Genomic DNA, 14,591 nt, shown 5'->3' with positions numbered 1-14,591 from the left:
ATTCATTATAAAAATATATACCCAAAGCTCACATGGTGATACTGATTTAAGGTGACAAGGAAGGACATGTAGCTGATTGTACATACCAAGTGAATAAATCCTGCAGCTGTGAGCCAGGTACCAATAAATACAGCAAAGAGTTTGGAGAGCTTGATTGAGTAACTAGAGATAGAAAGTGAAAAAAAGCCCAGGACATTTAACACGTAATGTAACATTTGCAATAGTTAAAATTTCCTATATGACTCCATCTCTGTTCAACAAAACTTTTCTCTAATGAGTTATATTATATAGGAAGGATTTAGGATTAGAAAAATCTTCCTACATCTAGCCCTTTCTATCACAGTCAGATAATCCCATTTTTTACATTTATCAGTCTTCAAAACCTTTAAGACTTCTTGATTTATGATTTCCCTCCTCCCCCAGACAGTTTCACTGAGCTGATGGTTATACTTTTCTTTCCTTTGCACAATTTCCAGTGCAACATCATTGATAGCTTTTTTTCCATATGCAATACTATTTCTTTCCCTTTATTACCTGAATCAACTAAAATACAGATATTGGGGAGAAGGTTAAGCTTCCAAGTGTACCTGACAAGAGTTTAACTCACTTGTTCTTTGTGACCCTCAGGAACTGTAGTATTCGGGGAAGTTCAAACAACCTAAGTGCTCTCAAAAAACGCAAACCTGCAGAAAAGCAAGAATGTCAATGAGAAAATAAGAAACCTGTCTAGAAGTTCAGATATTCAGATATGTTTCAGCATGCATGCTTTGTTTTCCACGTATTTTACAACCTCGAACCTAGCAAGAGAGGATAACATTGATCTGCATTCAGAGCCTTTATGCCACTGGATTTCCATTTACGTCCTCAAAGGTGCTTTGATTTATTAAAAAAACAAAATAAAATGTTGTTGCTTTGAGCTGTAGCCTGAAGGTTTAAGACACATACAGGTCCCACTGGACTACAGACCCCAGAGCATGCAAGAAAGACATTCACAAAAATCAGGGTACCATATTTACTTCCCCTCTGGGTAGCTCATCATCCAGTTGGTCAGGCACAATGATTTCTGAGTTACTAAAAGCCCTACTAATGGATAAACAAAACAGAGGCAGAGTTTGGTAACTCACAAGTCCCTCAACATTAAAGCATTTTAAAACTAATACGGAATAATTTTCTCCCAAAGAACAGTTTGGAACAACAGAAGAACAGACGGTCGGTTAAAGTCTCCCCACATCAAAACAAATTCAGAAGAATTCTCAGCATAAGATGCAGAACAACAAGGATGAAAAGCAGGATCTCCAAGTCTTACTTACCAAGCCAATTTCTGTCTAAATAATAGGAAACAAAAACTGGAGGGATCGTGAAGAAATCCACAAGAGAATTCAGCTCAAGCCAGAACCTCAGCTTGTCATCTGCTGCCACAAACTAAAGATGAATAACATCAAAGAGCATCAGTGGTGTGTATGATCTTTGGCCTCACCAGAGCAAGAAGGCGGCTCTCTGAGGAAGAAACCTTTTCGTAGTACACTTCCTCCTCTGTAGTTCTGCCTTCTGTGGACACCCACTTAAATTTGTTTTGTTTCTGAAAGGCTTGGTTTGGAGCCCTGAGAACGCAACGATGGGTTGGACCCAAAGGTATAATGACACTTTCTTTCTCTCTTTTCTCTCTGTCTTTCTTATCTGCCCCTTTCACCTTTTTTTTTTTCCCCTAGGGTGCCCTTCTCTGTGGTACTGCTGTATCAGTAATAATAAATCATAAACCTAAGGACAGGCAAGACCACATCCTCACCAATAAAAGGGAAAATCTTGTTTTCTAATGATTTGGCCAGAAATTCTAATGTCAAAAGCTACAATCAAAATCTATTTCACACCAGTGCAAGTAATGGCATTTTAACAACAGATGGCACACAGCTATCCAGTTTGTACACAAGAAGCTGAAGAGAGACCTGGCTAATTGATTCAGTGGCTTAAAGACATGGACAAAGACAAGGCTAATGTGTGAGCTAGGAAATGCTGCAGAAATGCTGAAATAGCCAAACTCCAAAGGGAGAAAATAATTACAAGTAAAAGTGAAAAAAAATTACAAAAAAACATGGGTGGCTCTGAATTAAGCTAACGCAATCAAGCATTATGTTACAGAGCACCTGTTGTCCACACAGGTAAACTGCTCCCGTATATAGCTCAGTTTTAACTCATCTTTCCCATAAAGTGCACTTACCCGTAATCCAAAGTAAAAGAGGAAGAAAGCATTGAAGCCTGTATCTACATAAATGATGCTGTCTGGAAAGGAGATCTTGTATCCTTCTGCTCTAATGGGAAAACAGACACCCAGACAGTGGAAAGAAGGGTGAAAATAAGAAAAAAAAAACCACAGTAGGTTGGCTATCCAGTGACATTTGGTTTGGGTTTATATTTTGATTCTGAAATACTCAAACCAGAATTTAAATGTATTCACAATTTTGTGTAATTTAAATCTCTACTTCCTCAGTGAGTTAGGCAGAATAAATGAATGTTAATAGCAGGGTTTTGTTAGCATTAGTGAGCATATTAAAACATACATTATTTATCTATCATGCAAATACGCTGGAAAGTTTGATTTTCATATATTTATAGTATATAAGCAAATCCTTCTGCTCATTTCTTCAGGAAAACTGTTCCACCCTCCTCACGTGGACCAGCAGACTCTTCTATATTCAGCTTAGTCAGTAGAAAAGACAGCTCCTGCCGCGCTCACCCAGCCCCTGCCGAACTGGCCTTCTATCTGCCAAGGGAGCAGTTTAAGCACGAAGTAGTTTCCAGATGAGCCTGCCAGGTTAGGCTGTAACACCAATTTAAGTTTTCTAGGCCAGACTCGCTGACCTTGCATGAAACAGGCCTACAGAGTACTCAAACTGCACGAGTGCAGGTGGTGAAATCTGGCAGCATAAAGCTGAGGGAATAAGCTTTTCCCACTGGTACCACCTGATCCAGGAAAGGATGTTTGACACTGGCTCAAGAGATTACAGAGCATAAGAGATACGGAGCATACCTCACACTCACTTGCTGACATACTGCCTACAACAGGCGACAGCAAGCTAGGTACGTCAATTATGAGCCATCTGACACCTCCTCCTGCTCGCGCAGGGAATATTTTGAAAACAGAAACACAATTAAGTAAACTAGTCCCATAGGTCAGCACAGGTGAACATCTACTCTCACCTACAGGTGTAATGCTATTCATAGAAAGAACTCTGTGAATAGGATTAACTGCCTGTTTATTCCTTAAAAAAGAAACTCTTTCCCTTCTGAAGCTATTCCTAGCTGTTTGTCAGATTTATAATGCCTTGGGATTGAACACAATATGGATTGCTCTTGATATAATTCTGTTTCTCAGGTTTACCCCTGCTGATTGAATTCAGTTCAAAGTGCTCCACAGCTTTTATATTTTATTTATTTCATTTTATGGTTCCATTTTATTTTTCCAGTGTTGCGCACCAGTCCAAGCAAAGCACTGAGAACAATGCTCTGGCATATTAAATCAATCAAAGGGTTTTACATATTAATATCTTTTTACCCCTGAGCACATTCTACAAAACGTACGTCTTCGGGTGAAGATTGGTAGAGGCTATAACTACTTTCTTACTCAGTCTTATTTTACTCCCATCAAATTGTTTACTGAAGGCTGGACTTCAGAGAAGAGCTCCATTCCCATTTAGGAATCAAAAATAAATGGCCAGATTTTCAAAAGAGCTTCGGGTAGTGGGTGGTGAGCTTTATTAAAAGCCTAGGACTCGCTAACATTGCGATACGAAGGAAGAGCTGGGCTTTGAATGCCTTTGAAAATGTCTGTATCAAAATGGACCATTTTCAAAACCTGTTTCCAGCTGTAGAACTTGGACACCTGTCCCTTAGTTCTTCTGAAAATCTGGACTTGAAGGTATAGACACAAATAATTACATACACCAAAAAAGCTGCAATAGAAAGGTACGAAGCACGTTTTTTCCTTTCTGCCTGCATTATGTAGTTCCATGCACTACTCAGGTAGCTGTTATCATGCAGTTATGCCAAGGTGTGCTCTTCTAGTATCTGTAGTCCCCTTAAAGTATTAGGATCTTAAAGGAATGGAGGAGTAGGTACTTGAGATCCTGAAGAGCTCAAAGGGGCCTGTCATATAACAGCACCCATTGGCTCCTCTGTCTAGTATCTGTGCCCACAAAATAGCACCAAGAAACACATCAGTTTGGGTTTCTGAAGTTTGTTTAAATAAGCTTTTTGGATAAACATCAGGAATCTACTTACTCAGCAAGATTGACAAAATAAATGATGAGTGAGCCAATATTCAGAAGAAACACCAGTATCACCTGAAAGCACATGCATTAAGGAGATGTTATAAGGTTTACTATGGCAGTAACACAGCTTCCATCTATAACACCACTTCTACTGTTTGTCTGCCTGCCCATGTGACCAACTCCTCTTTCACTTGCAGCCACCAAACTGTGACGTACAAAATGATGCTCGGACAAAAAAAGGCTGTCAACTTCTACTGACACATTTCTTTGGTGGTCACTTGCCATAGCACTGAAGGAACCGAGGCACAACTGCGATGGATTTTCTTCTCTGTGCAATCTAGATTATGTCTTTTGATCGACTTTTCTGTGTTCCCAGTGTCACTCTAAACCCAAAAATATAGATTGTATAGCCATATCTAGAGAGACATCAGATAGTGAGTCTCTGACTTTTTTTTTCCACTTTTGGTCTACTTAGGAGGACTTGCTGAAACATCTTCCCAGGCCAAACACATTTGTATTCGGAAAAAGTGTGAACTAGATCACACAAACCACAAAACCTGACAAACGTGTGTTTTCACTTGATGTTCTCAGAAGAACAAATATGGCTCAATAACTGCACATCAGAAGAGGAAACCTGTGTTAACCAGTCTGCTTACCAATACACACCCCATAGATGTTTGAGCTGATAGCATCATTTCCACCTGGGTAAAGAAGACTCTTATCCAGTAGACTGAAGTCTGTTTCCTTTTACATGGCCACCAGACATCTTTGCCCTGACAGAGAAGCAAACAGACTGTTATCCTTGGCTTTGCCAGACCCTGTTTCCCAGAATGTCTAAAGCAAACATCCAGCCACCACATATCTGAATGGTGATTGAAAGCAAGGGGGGCACAGAGTATGTCTTCCTTCTGCTAAGCTACTAAAATCTTCAGAATGCCTTATCTTCCTGGAATTCACTGAGGCTTGCTGTGCAGACGTGCACTGTGATCCTCCCACCAAAATGCAGTATCGTTTTCTTTATTTGTTGCATCGATGAATGTTGATTCTCATCACCTGGAAGTGATTGTCTCATAATCTGCGCCTGAACAGGAGCGTGCACTGTTGCTAATAATGCCTCTACTTGTCTCCCCACCCCTTCCCATCTTACGCCAATAGCGAATTAACTCATTTACTTAGTTTGATCATTTATAACACTTCCCTTGTACAGCTTCAGCTAATTCTGAGTAGCTTTTGCTATGAAAACAATTCTGTCCTTCCTGCAGATACAGTTATTAATAACTGTAACAAATAGCTAACAGCGATTAAATGACAGAAAATCTGTAAACTTCTACCAGTAAAAAAACAACACTGTAATGGGAGATACCATGCTGTCCCCGACCCTCCCTTCTTTTATACTCAGTTTTCTAGGCACCCAAGCCTGTAAAGAGCTAACACTTAAGAACTAAACCCCACCTCTGCTCCAGCAGCCAAGAGAACAACAGAGTGAGGCTAATTTAACATTTTGGCACGCAGAGATGCCTACTGCTTGCCAGCAGCACAGGTGTTCCCTTCATTTTTCTCCCACACAACCCAGGTGAGCTTATGAGAATGTCAAGGCCTCCCTTGGAAGTGATGGAGTGAAATGGCCTGTGACAGTTGTTGGAGGCAACGTGAAGTGACACAAGGAAAAAGCTCTTCAGTCCTGCAAATTACATTGTAACCTGCTAAATAAGTGACCTGGATGTGCCATATGAACCTCCTGGTGTTATCCTTGGAGCTACTAATACCTTCTCAAAACTTCTGTAATACACACATGGAGGACTGGGACAAAAGATCTGGTGGTGAATTTTTTTCAGTATGCTTAATCCCACCCTTTGTCCAGCCTGTCCAGACCATGTGAAAACATCTTTCCTAAAATACTGAAAAATAGCTTCCCACAGTAATTTTTGTGATACTTCCAGCATACAGAATGTAAGTATGGTACTGAGAGATGGCTTGACGACGTACATATGTTCCTCATTCCTGCTATCAGCTCTGGCTTATTGTTTAAAAACGTATATGAACAAGGTACTGTGTGTTTGCATAGACAAACCTGTGTGTTTAAGAATCAGAGGTTGTATGAAAATGTGGATAATTGTGATCATTATTGAAAAGGCAAGCAGTTTAGTGCTCCTCTGTGTGGCCACATTTATCTACACGCACATGTCAGTGCCGAGGTTTCTGTGTGTATGTTTGTGCAACTGCTAATATTCACACTGGTAAAAACTATCTTGCTTCCTTCTCTTAAAAAGGCAAGGACAATAGCATCCAAAAGCACAATCCTGTTCATCAGCTTGATGATAAAAGCTGTAGCTTTGGGTTTTCCCAAACCCAACTCTCTCTGAATATAGCATGTTCAGTGCACTATGACAGAAGATAAAACCTTTCTAAATCAGAACTCAGATCAGTATCAAATGTAATTCCTGCATTCTCAAATCAACACGCAAAATATGAGCTATTTCAAAAAGACTTTGCCTTTACCTTTTTCCTCCAGATTTGCTCAAGGACGAATCCATAAGTGTATCTAGCCAACCTGAAAGCCAGAATGGTAAACAGGCCTCCCAAAAATACAAACAAAGATGGTATAATAAAAGCCAACTGAAAGTGCAGTGTACAGGTGAGGTCGGATTTCCTTGTCATGTTGTGAATCACTTTGCTCTGCATTTTTCCTCCTCAGCTTCCTTGACTGCTGGGTCCTGACCTTCTAGAACTCTGCTGCTCTTGTGACTGCAGCGACCTCAGTGTCAGTGCAGCATCACGCAGGCACTGGTGAGGCTGACAGCACAGGACACTGGAGACACTTCCCTCCACAATGGAAGCATTTGAATGGGGGTTCCAATTTAGAACTGTATCTGTTTAGTGATATTACCAAGGTACTTGCTCTCTCTGGAAAATCTCAGTTTATAAAGCTGGCTCTCACACAGACTCACTGTATAAACATAAGTTGCTTATCCAGACCTGTGAAGTCTCACACATGGCACTCAAGACATCCATTCAGACCCCACTTCACGCTTCCTTTCAAGAGCTGCACACGCATACTGCAGTACTCCCTTGGGAATTTCCATTCCACTTTTGGATCAAGTCCTGCCTCTGCTCAAAAACAAATACAAGCAAGATGCCCTGGCACTGAAAGTGTAGATGTCATGATAAGAACATCAATAGAAACAGTGAATAAACAGAGTAAGATTGGTTAAATGAGTCAGAAGAAAGATGCACTTAGCCTGCTATTTTGTTTCTGTTATTGCCCAGTTGTTGGTGATGAAGTACAGTGTGACCTTTTCCCTGCTGTCTTCATTTCACTAGATTATCTTCTCTCTTTCTTTTTCTAGCTTAATAAACTTCTTAATCAGAAGAAGTTTATTAAGCTAAGTTGAAGTTTCATGGGATATAAACTTAACCAACCTCGGATAAATGTGCTGCCATCTCCACAAGCAGCAGCCCTTCCTTGGGGTCAGGCCACCTTTGCACTCCTATATGTAAAACCAATTTGCTCCCCAGCATCACTGCAGCCTTGGACAAAGATCAAAGCAGAACAGCACAGCAAGCTCTCATCAGAAACTGCTCAGTAAAAGCAACAGTTCCCCTTGCACCATGCAGGCCTTGCTGTCCCACCCACAGCTGGTGTGGTGTGATCAGATGCCACCAGATCACGCAGCGTCTTTCCCCCTTCCTATTGAAATAATGTCATCAAAAGCTTTAGGTCTAGTCAAGAGTTTTGAAGTCTTTCATGAGCAATGCAGATGAATAATGCAATCAGACTCTTCTTCAAGCAATCAGGGCAGCTGAGTATGGAAGTAGTGATTTTGCCTGAATTGGGAAAAACATGTGCCCGGGGGGGGGGGGGGGGGGGGGGGGGGGTGGGGGGGGGGGGGGGGGGGGGGGGGGGGGGGGGGGGGGGGGGGGGGGGGGGGGTGTGGGGGGGGGGGGGGGGGGGGGGGGGGGGGGGGGGTGGAAGAATGTGAAATAACAGCCCAGCTGGCTGGGAGGCAAAGAATGTGTTATTGTAGCCTTTCAATACAGTAATAGTTAATGTCTGCCCTCCCCTTTCCTTTCCTCCCATGCTGAGCATCAGAGGTGACTGTGAGTGATTGAAGCCAGTAGGATGTTTTGAATGGCGAGGGCGGTCCTGGGGACAGTCTGTCAGCTGACGGAGTCATCGTTTGTGTTTTCACAGGGACTAATATGACACAATTGCAATCAGCTCCTCATCTAAAGCTCCAGGATGCCTGAGTCAAGGGCAGAAAAATTTTAAATAAGTTCCCAAAGCGAAGAGGGGAAAAACAAGAGAGGAAAAGAAAAAAATTAAAAAAAGAAGAAGAAAAGAAAGAAAAACTGTTGTCCCAAACTGAGCCACTTCTCTCTATTCCTCCTGGTGTATTCTTACCAGTCCTCAAGGCTACTACCTTCTGGTCAAGGTCTGGTAATTGTAGGACAGTTTGTAATCTAGGGATGTCTGACGCACTGGCCCTTCTCTGAAGCACCAAATGCAAGATCTACCATCTCCAAAAGAACGTGTTCAATCACCTCTTGCAAGCCAAGAACATAATACAGGCAGAGGAGACGACAGACTGCAGTGAGGCTCCCCATCTATTATCTCAATTAACATTCAGGCCAGATGCTCATTAGGACTGTCCAGAGGCAGGTTTAGGTAAGCTAGAAGAGTTCTTACAAGGAAATCCAGCTGGTTTAGCTCTGCCACAGAACTACCTGACGCTGGCCTACCAGCAGTGCCCCCAGCTCGGCCTAGCCACACCACAGGCAGCCATGTTGTCCCCCTCGCTCTGCACCTGTCCCTGTCGCAGTAACAAAACATTACCTGTGGGACCGGAGCTGGGGACAGGAATTCCCCCAAGATGACAACGGGATGTGCCAGCAGCTAGCGCAACTCCTGCTCCACATCTAACACGTTTCTTCCACCTGGTTCCTGCCCCACCTCCCATCTTTCTGTGGAGCGAACTCCCCGCTGCATTTCTCCCGCCCGCTGCTGTAGGGAGGTTCTGACTGAAGATGGCAGCCTTTGCCTGTTCGTTTGCTGCTGCCGAGCCAGGGCTGGCTCCCAGTAACTCCTGGCTGTTTCCCAGCCCAGCTGTCCCCAGAGCAGCCACAGGCCACCCTGGCAGAGCTGCGGGACGGCCACAGCCTGTCAGCAGCACAGAGAAGAGATACAGCAGCAGAGATACAAAAGCCTCGAAGGGAGCAGACACAGCCAGCAGGCTCATTTTCTGTAATTTGACAAAACTGTAGTTTATGCTGCACTGATGCACACGTTTGGAAATAGATAAAGAGTGGAAATCCACCAGGAGGCATCACACAGCGCTCGGTTTTGGTGCAAAAATAACCTTGCTGATGTTCAGAGTGCTTTATGAACGTGAAGACTTCCACACCTGCCTCCTGAAAGGAAATGTCTTTGTAACCTCAGTATCTGAAGGTAGGAAAACTGGGGGAGAAAATTAAGGCCACAGAGGAATTCAGCTGACTGGAAACTGACTGAAACAGGAACCTGTTTCAGATGTTTCTGACGTTTCTGACACAGAAGCCTATGCCTTAAGCAGCTTCCCTTCTGCAGCGACACGAACCCCACTGCAACAAGCCTGCATAATGCTCAGCCGCTCCCCAAGAGTTCACAGGGCCCACCGACACATCACTTGGCTCAGTCTCTAATTAGTAGAATAAAATAAAGCTCTCCGTCAGAGAGCATTACAGATCTCCTAAAGTAGGCTCATGTTCTGGAGCATCCCCAATTTGTTTCTCCGATGACAAATTCTTCCAACTGCTTATTAACTTTACCCTGAAAACACGTACCTTCCCTCCCCCCAGCTCTTGTGCTAGCTCCAGGTTCCAGTGAAAGCTGGATCCTGACCTTCCAGCCAAATTTCACTGTATATTGAGTATTTGCCTGCTGGCTGGAGGAGCCATCTGTTATCAGGAGTCATCTTCCCTGTACTTGTGCTTGCACATTGTGATAGAGTCTCCTCTTTATTTCCTCTTTAATAGCCTAAATGGATCAAGCTCCTTATGTCTTTCACTAGAAAGATGTTTCCTAGGCTCTGAATCATTTATATGGCTCTTTTATGAACACTTTCAGTTTTTCAGCATCCTTTTTGTTCTGCAGACACCAGAACCTGAATCACTATCCCAGTGAAGATCTGGCTAATGGGGGCAGATGGAACGTTAAGCTTATTACATTAGATCTGTGAAAGGAAATATTTGATTTTTAAAGTGCACCAGTTTGACTGAGAGGAAAGAAGGGTAACAAAGGCACTGAACTGGGGAAGCATATCCTGAAAGGATTTAACTACTAAGTAATGAGAACAGCCACAGGCACATTAGACTGGATTTAAAAAAGGGACACATTCTACTACTTCAGAGCATAAACCAATAGCTGGCAGGGATTACAAATAAATATCTCCTTTGGGTAGATTCCTCTATAATTGTTCACTGTGAAGAGAACTTACATCTCCCTTTGAAACAGCTGGCTGCCAGCAGATCCAGAATGCTGGGATAAACAGGTCTGGAGCAAATCACTCACCTTTCTAGTATGTGGAGACATGCACAGAGGGAAGAGACAAAGGGTTTGTGCTTAAAGGTTAAATCCTTATATCACCTCTCTCTTCTACCAAATCTATCTAGGTAAGAAGGCTAAGAAACTAAACAGAAACGTGTTACAGCCTGCATTCTCCCAGCCCCCTTCCCACTGCAATCTCCTGTTCACTTCCATCCAAAATGAAGTGCATGCATGCAACAGTCCTCTTATCCCTGCTTGGTTCCCACTTTCACTGTGCTCTGAACCTTCCAGGTGCAAAATAAAACAGATTGGTCCAGAATTTGGAAGCAAATGAGCCAGGCTGCTTGCTCCAGGCTTCCAATTTAATAAACATGCATCTATATCTCATGGACAGTCTGTCACTTCCCTTTAATAGAAATCACCTGCTCCTCTAATAATCATTAAACAAATTGACAGCACAATAGCCAAGGCCTCTCATCTTAATGCCACCTGCAGCAAGAATAAAATAATCCACTAACATCTTTTCAAAAAGGCCATTATTCTGCCTAATACAAATGCACAAACACACACTCCATGTGACATAGGATCAAACATGTCCATGAAGAGAATAAATTGCACAGGAATTCTTTTTGTTTATATAATGCAAATATTTTATTAGTAAAATCATTTTTCATTTTCTCTTGATGAGGATATAATCCCTCGTGCTTCCTGCAGTCCTTTCCTCTGCTACAGCCAGATCCCGAGCAGCTTTATGGGCACCATCAGAGCAAATGGCCAGGCATGCCTGCATCGACAGCTGACATGCAGCTGCTTTTCTAAATCAAAGAGCTTTCAGACCAGGATGTGCTAAGCACTGCTGAGACCTAGAAAGTTTTCAAAGAATATACTGTCCCATTCTGGGAAGGATTAGAATTGCTCTCCTATACGTGTCTCCTGACAGGAAACACCAAGGTACTGGGATTTCTGGCAGTTAACTGCAGAGCTCTCCTTGGGCCCAGGATGACAACTTTGCATGCAAGCTATAATAATACTTCAGGGTTAGATGGAATCCCTCGACAGACGATTCAGTATGCTGAAATGCCCAGGGGGTTCTGTGCAGCCTTCCTCCATCTTCAGAAACAGTTAACCTTTCAAGGAGTACCACAGGTCTGTGTGGACTTTGCTCTTTCTCGGTCTCTCATAGATGATCTCTGTGTGCTCAGTCAGTACACGCACTGTTTTTGAAGCAGCCAGACGCCTCTGCTGCCATAATATTCTACATTAGTGCGTGTAAGGTTGCTGAGCCTTAGCAAACTTCAAATAATTGGACCCAATCTTCATTGGTTGAAATCATATCCCCATCTACACAGTGTCTTATGGTCACATCTTAGGGTCACCATGGAGGAAAAAAATAGTAATAATTTAAAAGAAAATCAGTGAACTGCAGTGTGACAAAAGTTATACCCATGGGGATGGAGCAAGCATAGGGGGACAAGGGCTTGCTCTTGGACTTGTTCCTCCCTTTTATCTCTGCGTTTTGTTCTCATTCTCAGCTGCCTGTCTCAGAGCATCTGTTGGTCTCATTAGCCTGTTTCTCGTTCTCCCCCACGCCGACTCCAAGCACAGCCCATCAGTCTCAAAGCTCTATTATCCTTCACAAACTTTCTTATCCACAGCATTCATTGCTGAAGGATACTTGAGGTTAATGAAGGATTTTTAACAGCCTTATGCAACCAGTTTGATTGTCTCAATCATGTTGATTTGGAAGTCATGTTGTACCTGATGGGGCCTCTCATGTCTGATGAGAGTACAAAGAAAAGATATGCTGGGATAAAAGACAACCATGTGCCAAAGGGGCAGCAACAGCTTGGCACCAGAAGCTATACAGAGGAGCACTCTTGTAGCCAGGGACAAGCAGCTCCGTAAAGGCAGGTGCACAAAAAAGTCATACCCACATGCTGGTAACTGGAATATCCTGAGGAGCCTCACAGCATCCTTCAAGTCACCTCTACATCTAGCTACATGTTTCGCACAGAACGGGAAGCACCTCAGGAGATGCTTGTCTTTTCAAAGCAGCCCCTACTCCCAGATCCCACTTCCCAGCTGCTGACGAGCGGCCTGCAGCACAACCAAGGGCTCACACTGCAAGAAGCAATCCTGCGACTGCTGTTCAGAGGTAAATTCACTACTGTGCTGCCGCTGCTGTCTGGCAGCTGTGCACACAAGCTTTACCCTCAGCTTAAAGCTGAATCAACCATCCTTCACAACTCTCCCTCTGTGGGGGTATCTCCATGCACAAGCATTCAGCGGAAACCAAGGACACAGTAGAGCTGGATCTACTCCAGGACAATTCCTAGATTTAAAAAACCTCATGTGGCTACTGATCATTTGAAACGCAATCTGGGAGTTAGGATGGAGGATGCAAGGGAGGAGTCTGAAATGGGTTGTACATGGATAAATTGGGCCCTTGCTGTTTGTCTGGTCCTTATCTCCGCAGTACAAGAGCGTATCAGTCATTTGCAGAGTTTTCTTCACAGCGTGCCTATATGTGGGAGGGAAATTGCAGTGTCCCCATTTTCCAAACAGGGAGGTGAAGCAAAAGGAGGATTACATGATTTTGCTGTTCCTCCCCAAAGTCACACAGGAGGTCTGCAGGTGAGCGGAATTGAAACCATGTCTCCCAAGCTTCCCAGCCTCTCAGCCATCCTCCCTTTACTAGACATGACAAACACTCTGCAATCGAACTTGCCTTGCAGAAATCTCAGCTAAGCTGATGGTGTCTTCCTTTTCACCCAAAGCTTTTTTTGTTTTAGCAGGTACCGACCTTTAGTATCAGTTTGAAGCCTGATTCCCCACTCACTTCTTTGTTAACAGCATTCATTGCAAGGCACCAATATACACCGAGAGATACGATTACATTCCACACATCCATTGAAGCTAATTTCAGTGGTGTTGTAGCTGTAAATTAAACTCTCTGAGCTTACCATGCCCACGACACTGCTTTGGTGGGAGCTGGGCTCTTAGTCCACTCAGGTGCATTTCAAAGGTGACCCAGAACGCTGTGGGGAGCTTCAGCGTTTGCTCAGGGGAATGCAAACACGTGTAGCGGTTCTTCTTGCTACGTGTGCTGATGTTACGATCAAAGTAGTTTGCAGTGGATATAGGTTAGTCTAACCAAAATCGTTAGACAGACAAAGATTAACATGCCTAAATGATACATGTGTTCTAATTAGAGAATGTAATCACCTCAGGCTTGATCATTATTGCTCCCTTTACGTGTAGCATTTCAGCTGCATTAAGATCCCTGGCAGTTCTTTCATCTAACTTTTATATTCAAGGACATCAGGTTTTTAATCATTAAACACCTAAACTCTATTTTTCACAAATCTTTGAAGAATAATTATTTTCCAAGTACAAACCCTATATCACTGAAGTCTGTTTTTAAAACCCTCTCATCTCTGGCTGCTGCACTTATGTCAACAGATCTTTTTGGAAACCTGACTGTGGAAAAGCAGCTCAAAAATAAAGAAAATGTTTTGTCATTCTCTTCTATTTTTTTCATTCATTTTGTTCTGTTGGAAGATTTCCAGCTCAACTGTAGGATCTGTCAAAGTATCAGCATTGTCAGAGTTAAGGAGATTTTCATTTGAGACTGAGCCCTTGGGGCAGTATTACCCTGATTTGGGACTGCCTGACAACTGGAACTCATTCCTTCTGATTTAGCTTCATCTTTCTCCTCACACCTTTCTGCATACATCTAAGTTTTTCCCTCCACATAGAACAACCACCCCCCCACCCCCCCCAAAAAAAAAGCCACCTTATTT

General features: G+C 43.1%; 1 protein-coding gene and 1 long non-coding RNA gene across 6 annotated transcripts in view; one reads left to right on the top strand and one right to left on the bottom strand.

Annotated features, from left to right (window-relative positions):
• The window catches only part of KCNU1 (potassium calcium-activated channel subfamily U member 1), a 60,358-nt gene that overhangs the window by 44,455 nt on the left and 1,312 nt on the right, over nucleotides 1-14,591 (bottom strand). For 2 of the 5 annotated variants that reach the window (XM_040538045.1, XM_040538046.1), the window contains exons 1-7: nucleotides 6,765-7,478; nucleotides 4,922-5,038; nucleotides 4,276-4,337; nucleotides 2,216-2,306; nucleotides 1,311-1,422; nucleotides 608-683; nucleotides 87-162 (exon numbers count right to left, since the gene is read on the bottom strand). In XM_040538045.1, coding sequence (XP_040393979.1) covers nucleotides 87-162; nucleotides 608-683; nucleotides 1,311-1,422; nucleotides 2,216-2,306; nucleotides 4,276-4,337; nucleotides 4,922-5,038; nucleotides 6,765-6,947 — 717 coding nt within the window. In that variant the 5' untranslated portion in view covers nucleotides 6,948-7,478. Of the gene's footprint in view, nucleotides 1-86; nucleotides 163-607; nucleotides 684-1,310; nucleotides 1,423-2,215; nucleotides 2,307-4,275; nucleotides 4,338-4,921; nucleotides 5,039-6,764; nucleotides 7,481-9,099; nucleotides 9,586-13,751; nucleotides 13,895-14,591 lie in introns of those variants that run through there. The other 3 variants (XM_040538047.1, XM_040538049.1, XM_040538048.1) reach the window with 3 other exon arrangements.
• LOC121060345 lies at nucleotides 1,429-8,123 on the top strand. The gene is made up of 2 exons (XR_005814801.1): nucleotides 1,429-1,632; nucleotides 6,778-8,123. It is a non-coding gene; the product is annotated as an uncharacterized LOC121060345 (long non-coding RNA).

Source organism: Cygnus olor, chromosome 27, assembly GCF_009769625.2.
Source record: "Cygnus olor isolate bCygOlo1 chromosome 27, bCygOlo1.pri.v2, whole genome shotgun sequence".
NCBI classification, from domain to species: Eukaryota; Metazoa; Chordata; class Aves; order Anseriformes; family Anatidae; genus Cygnus; species Cygnus olor.
This window is presented reverse-complemented; position numbering and strand designations above follow the sequence as displayed.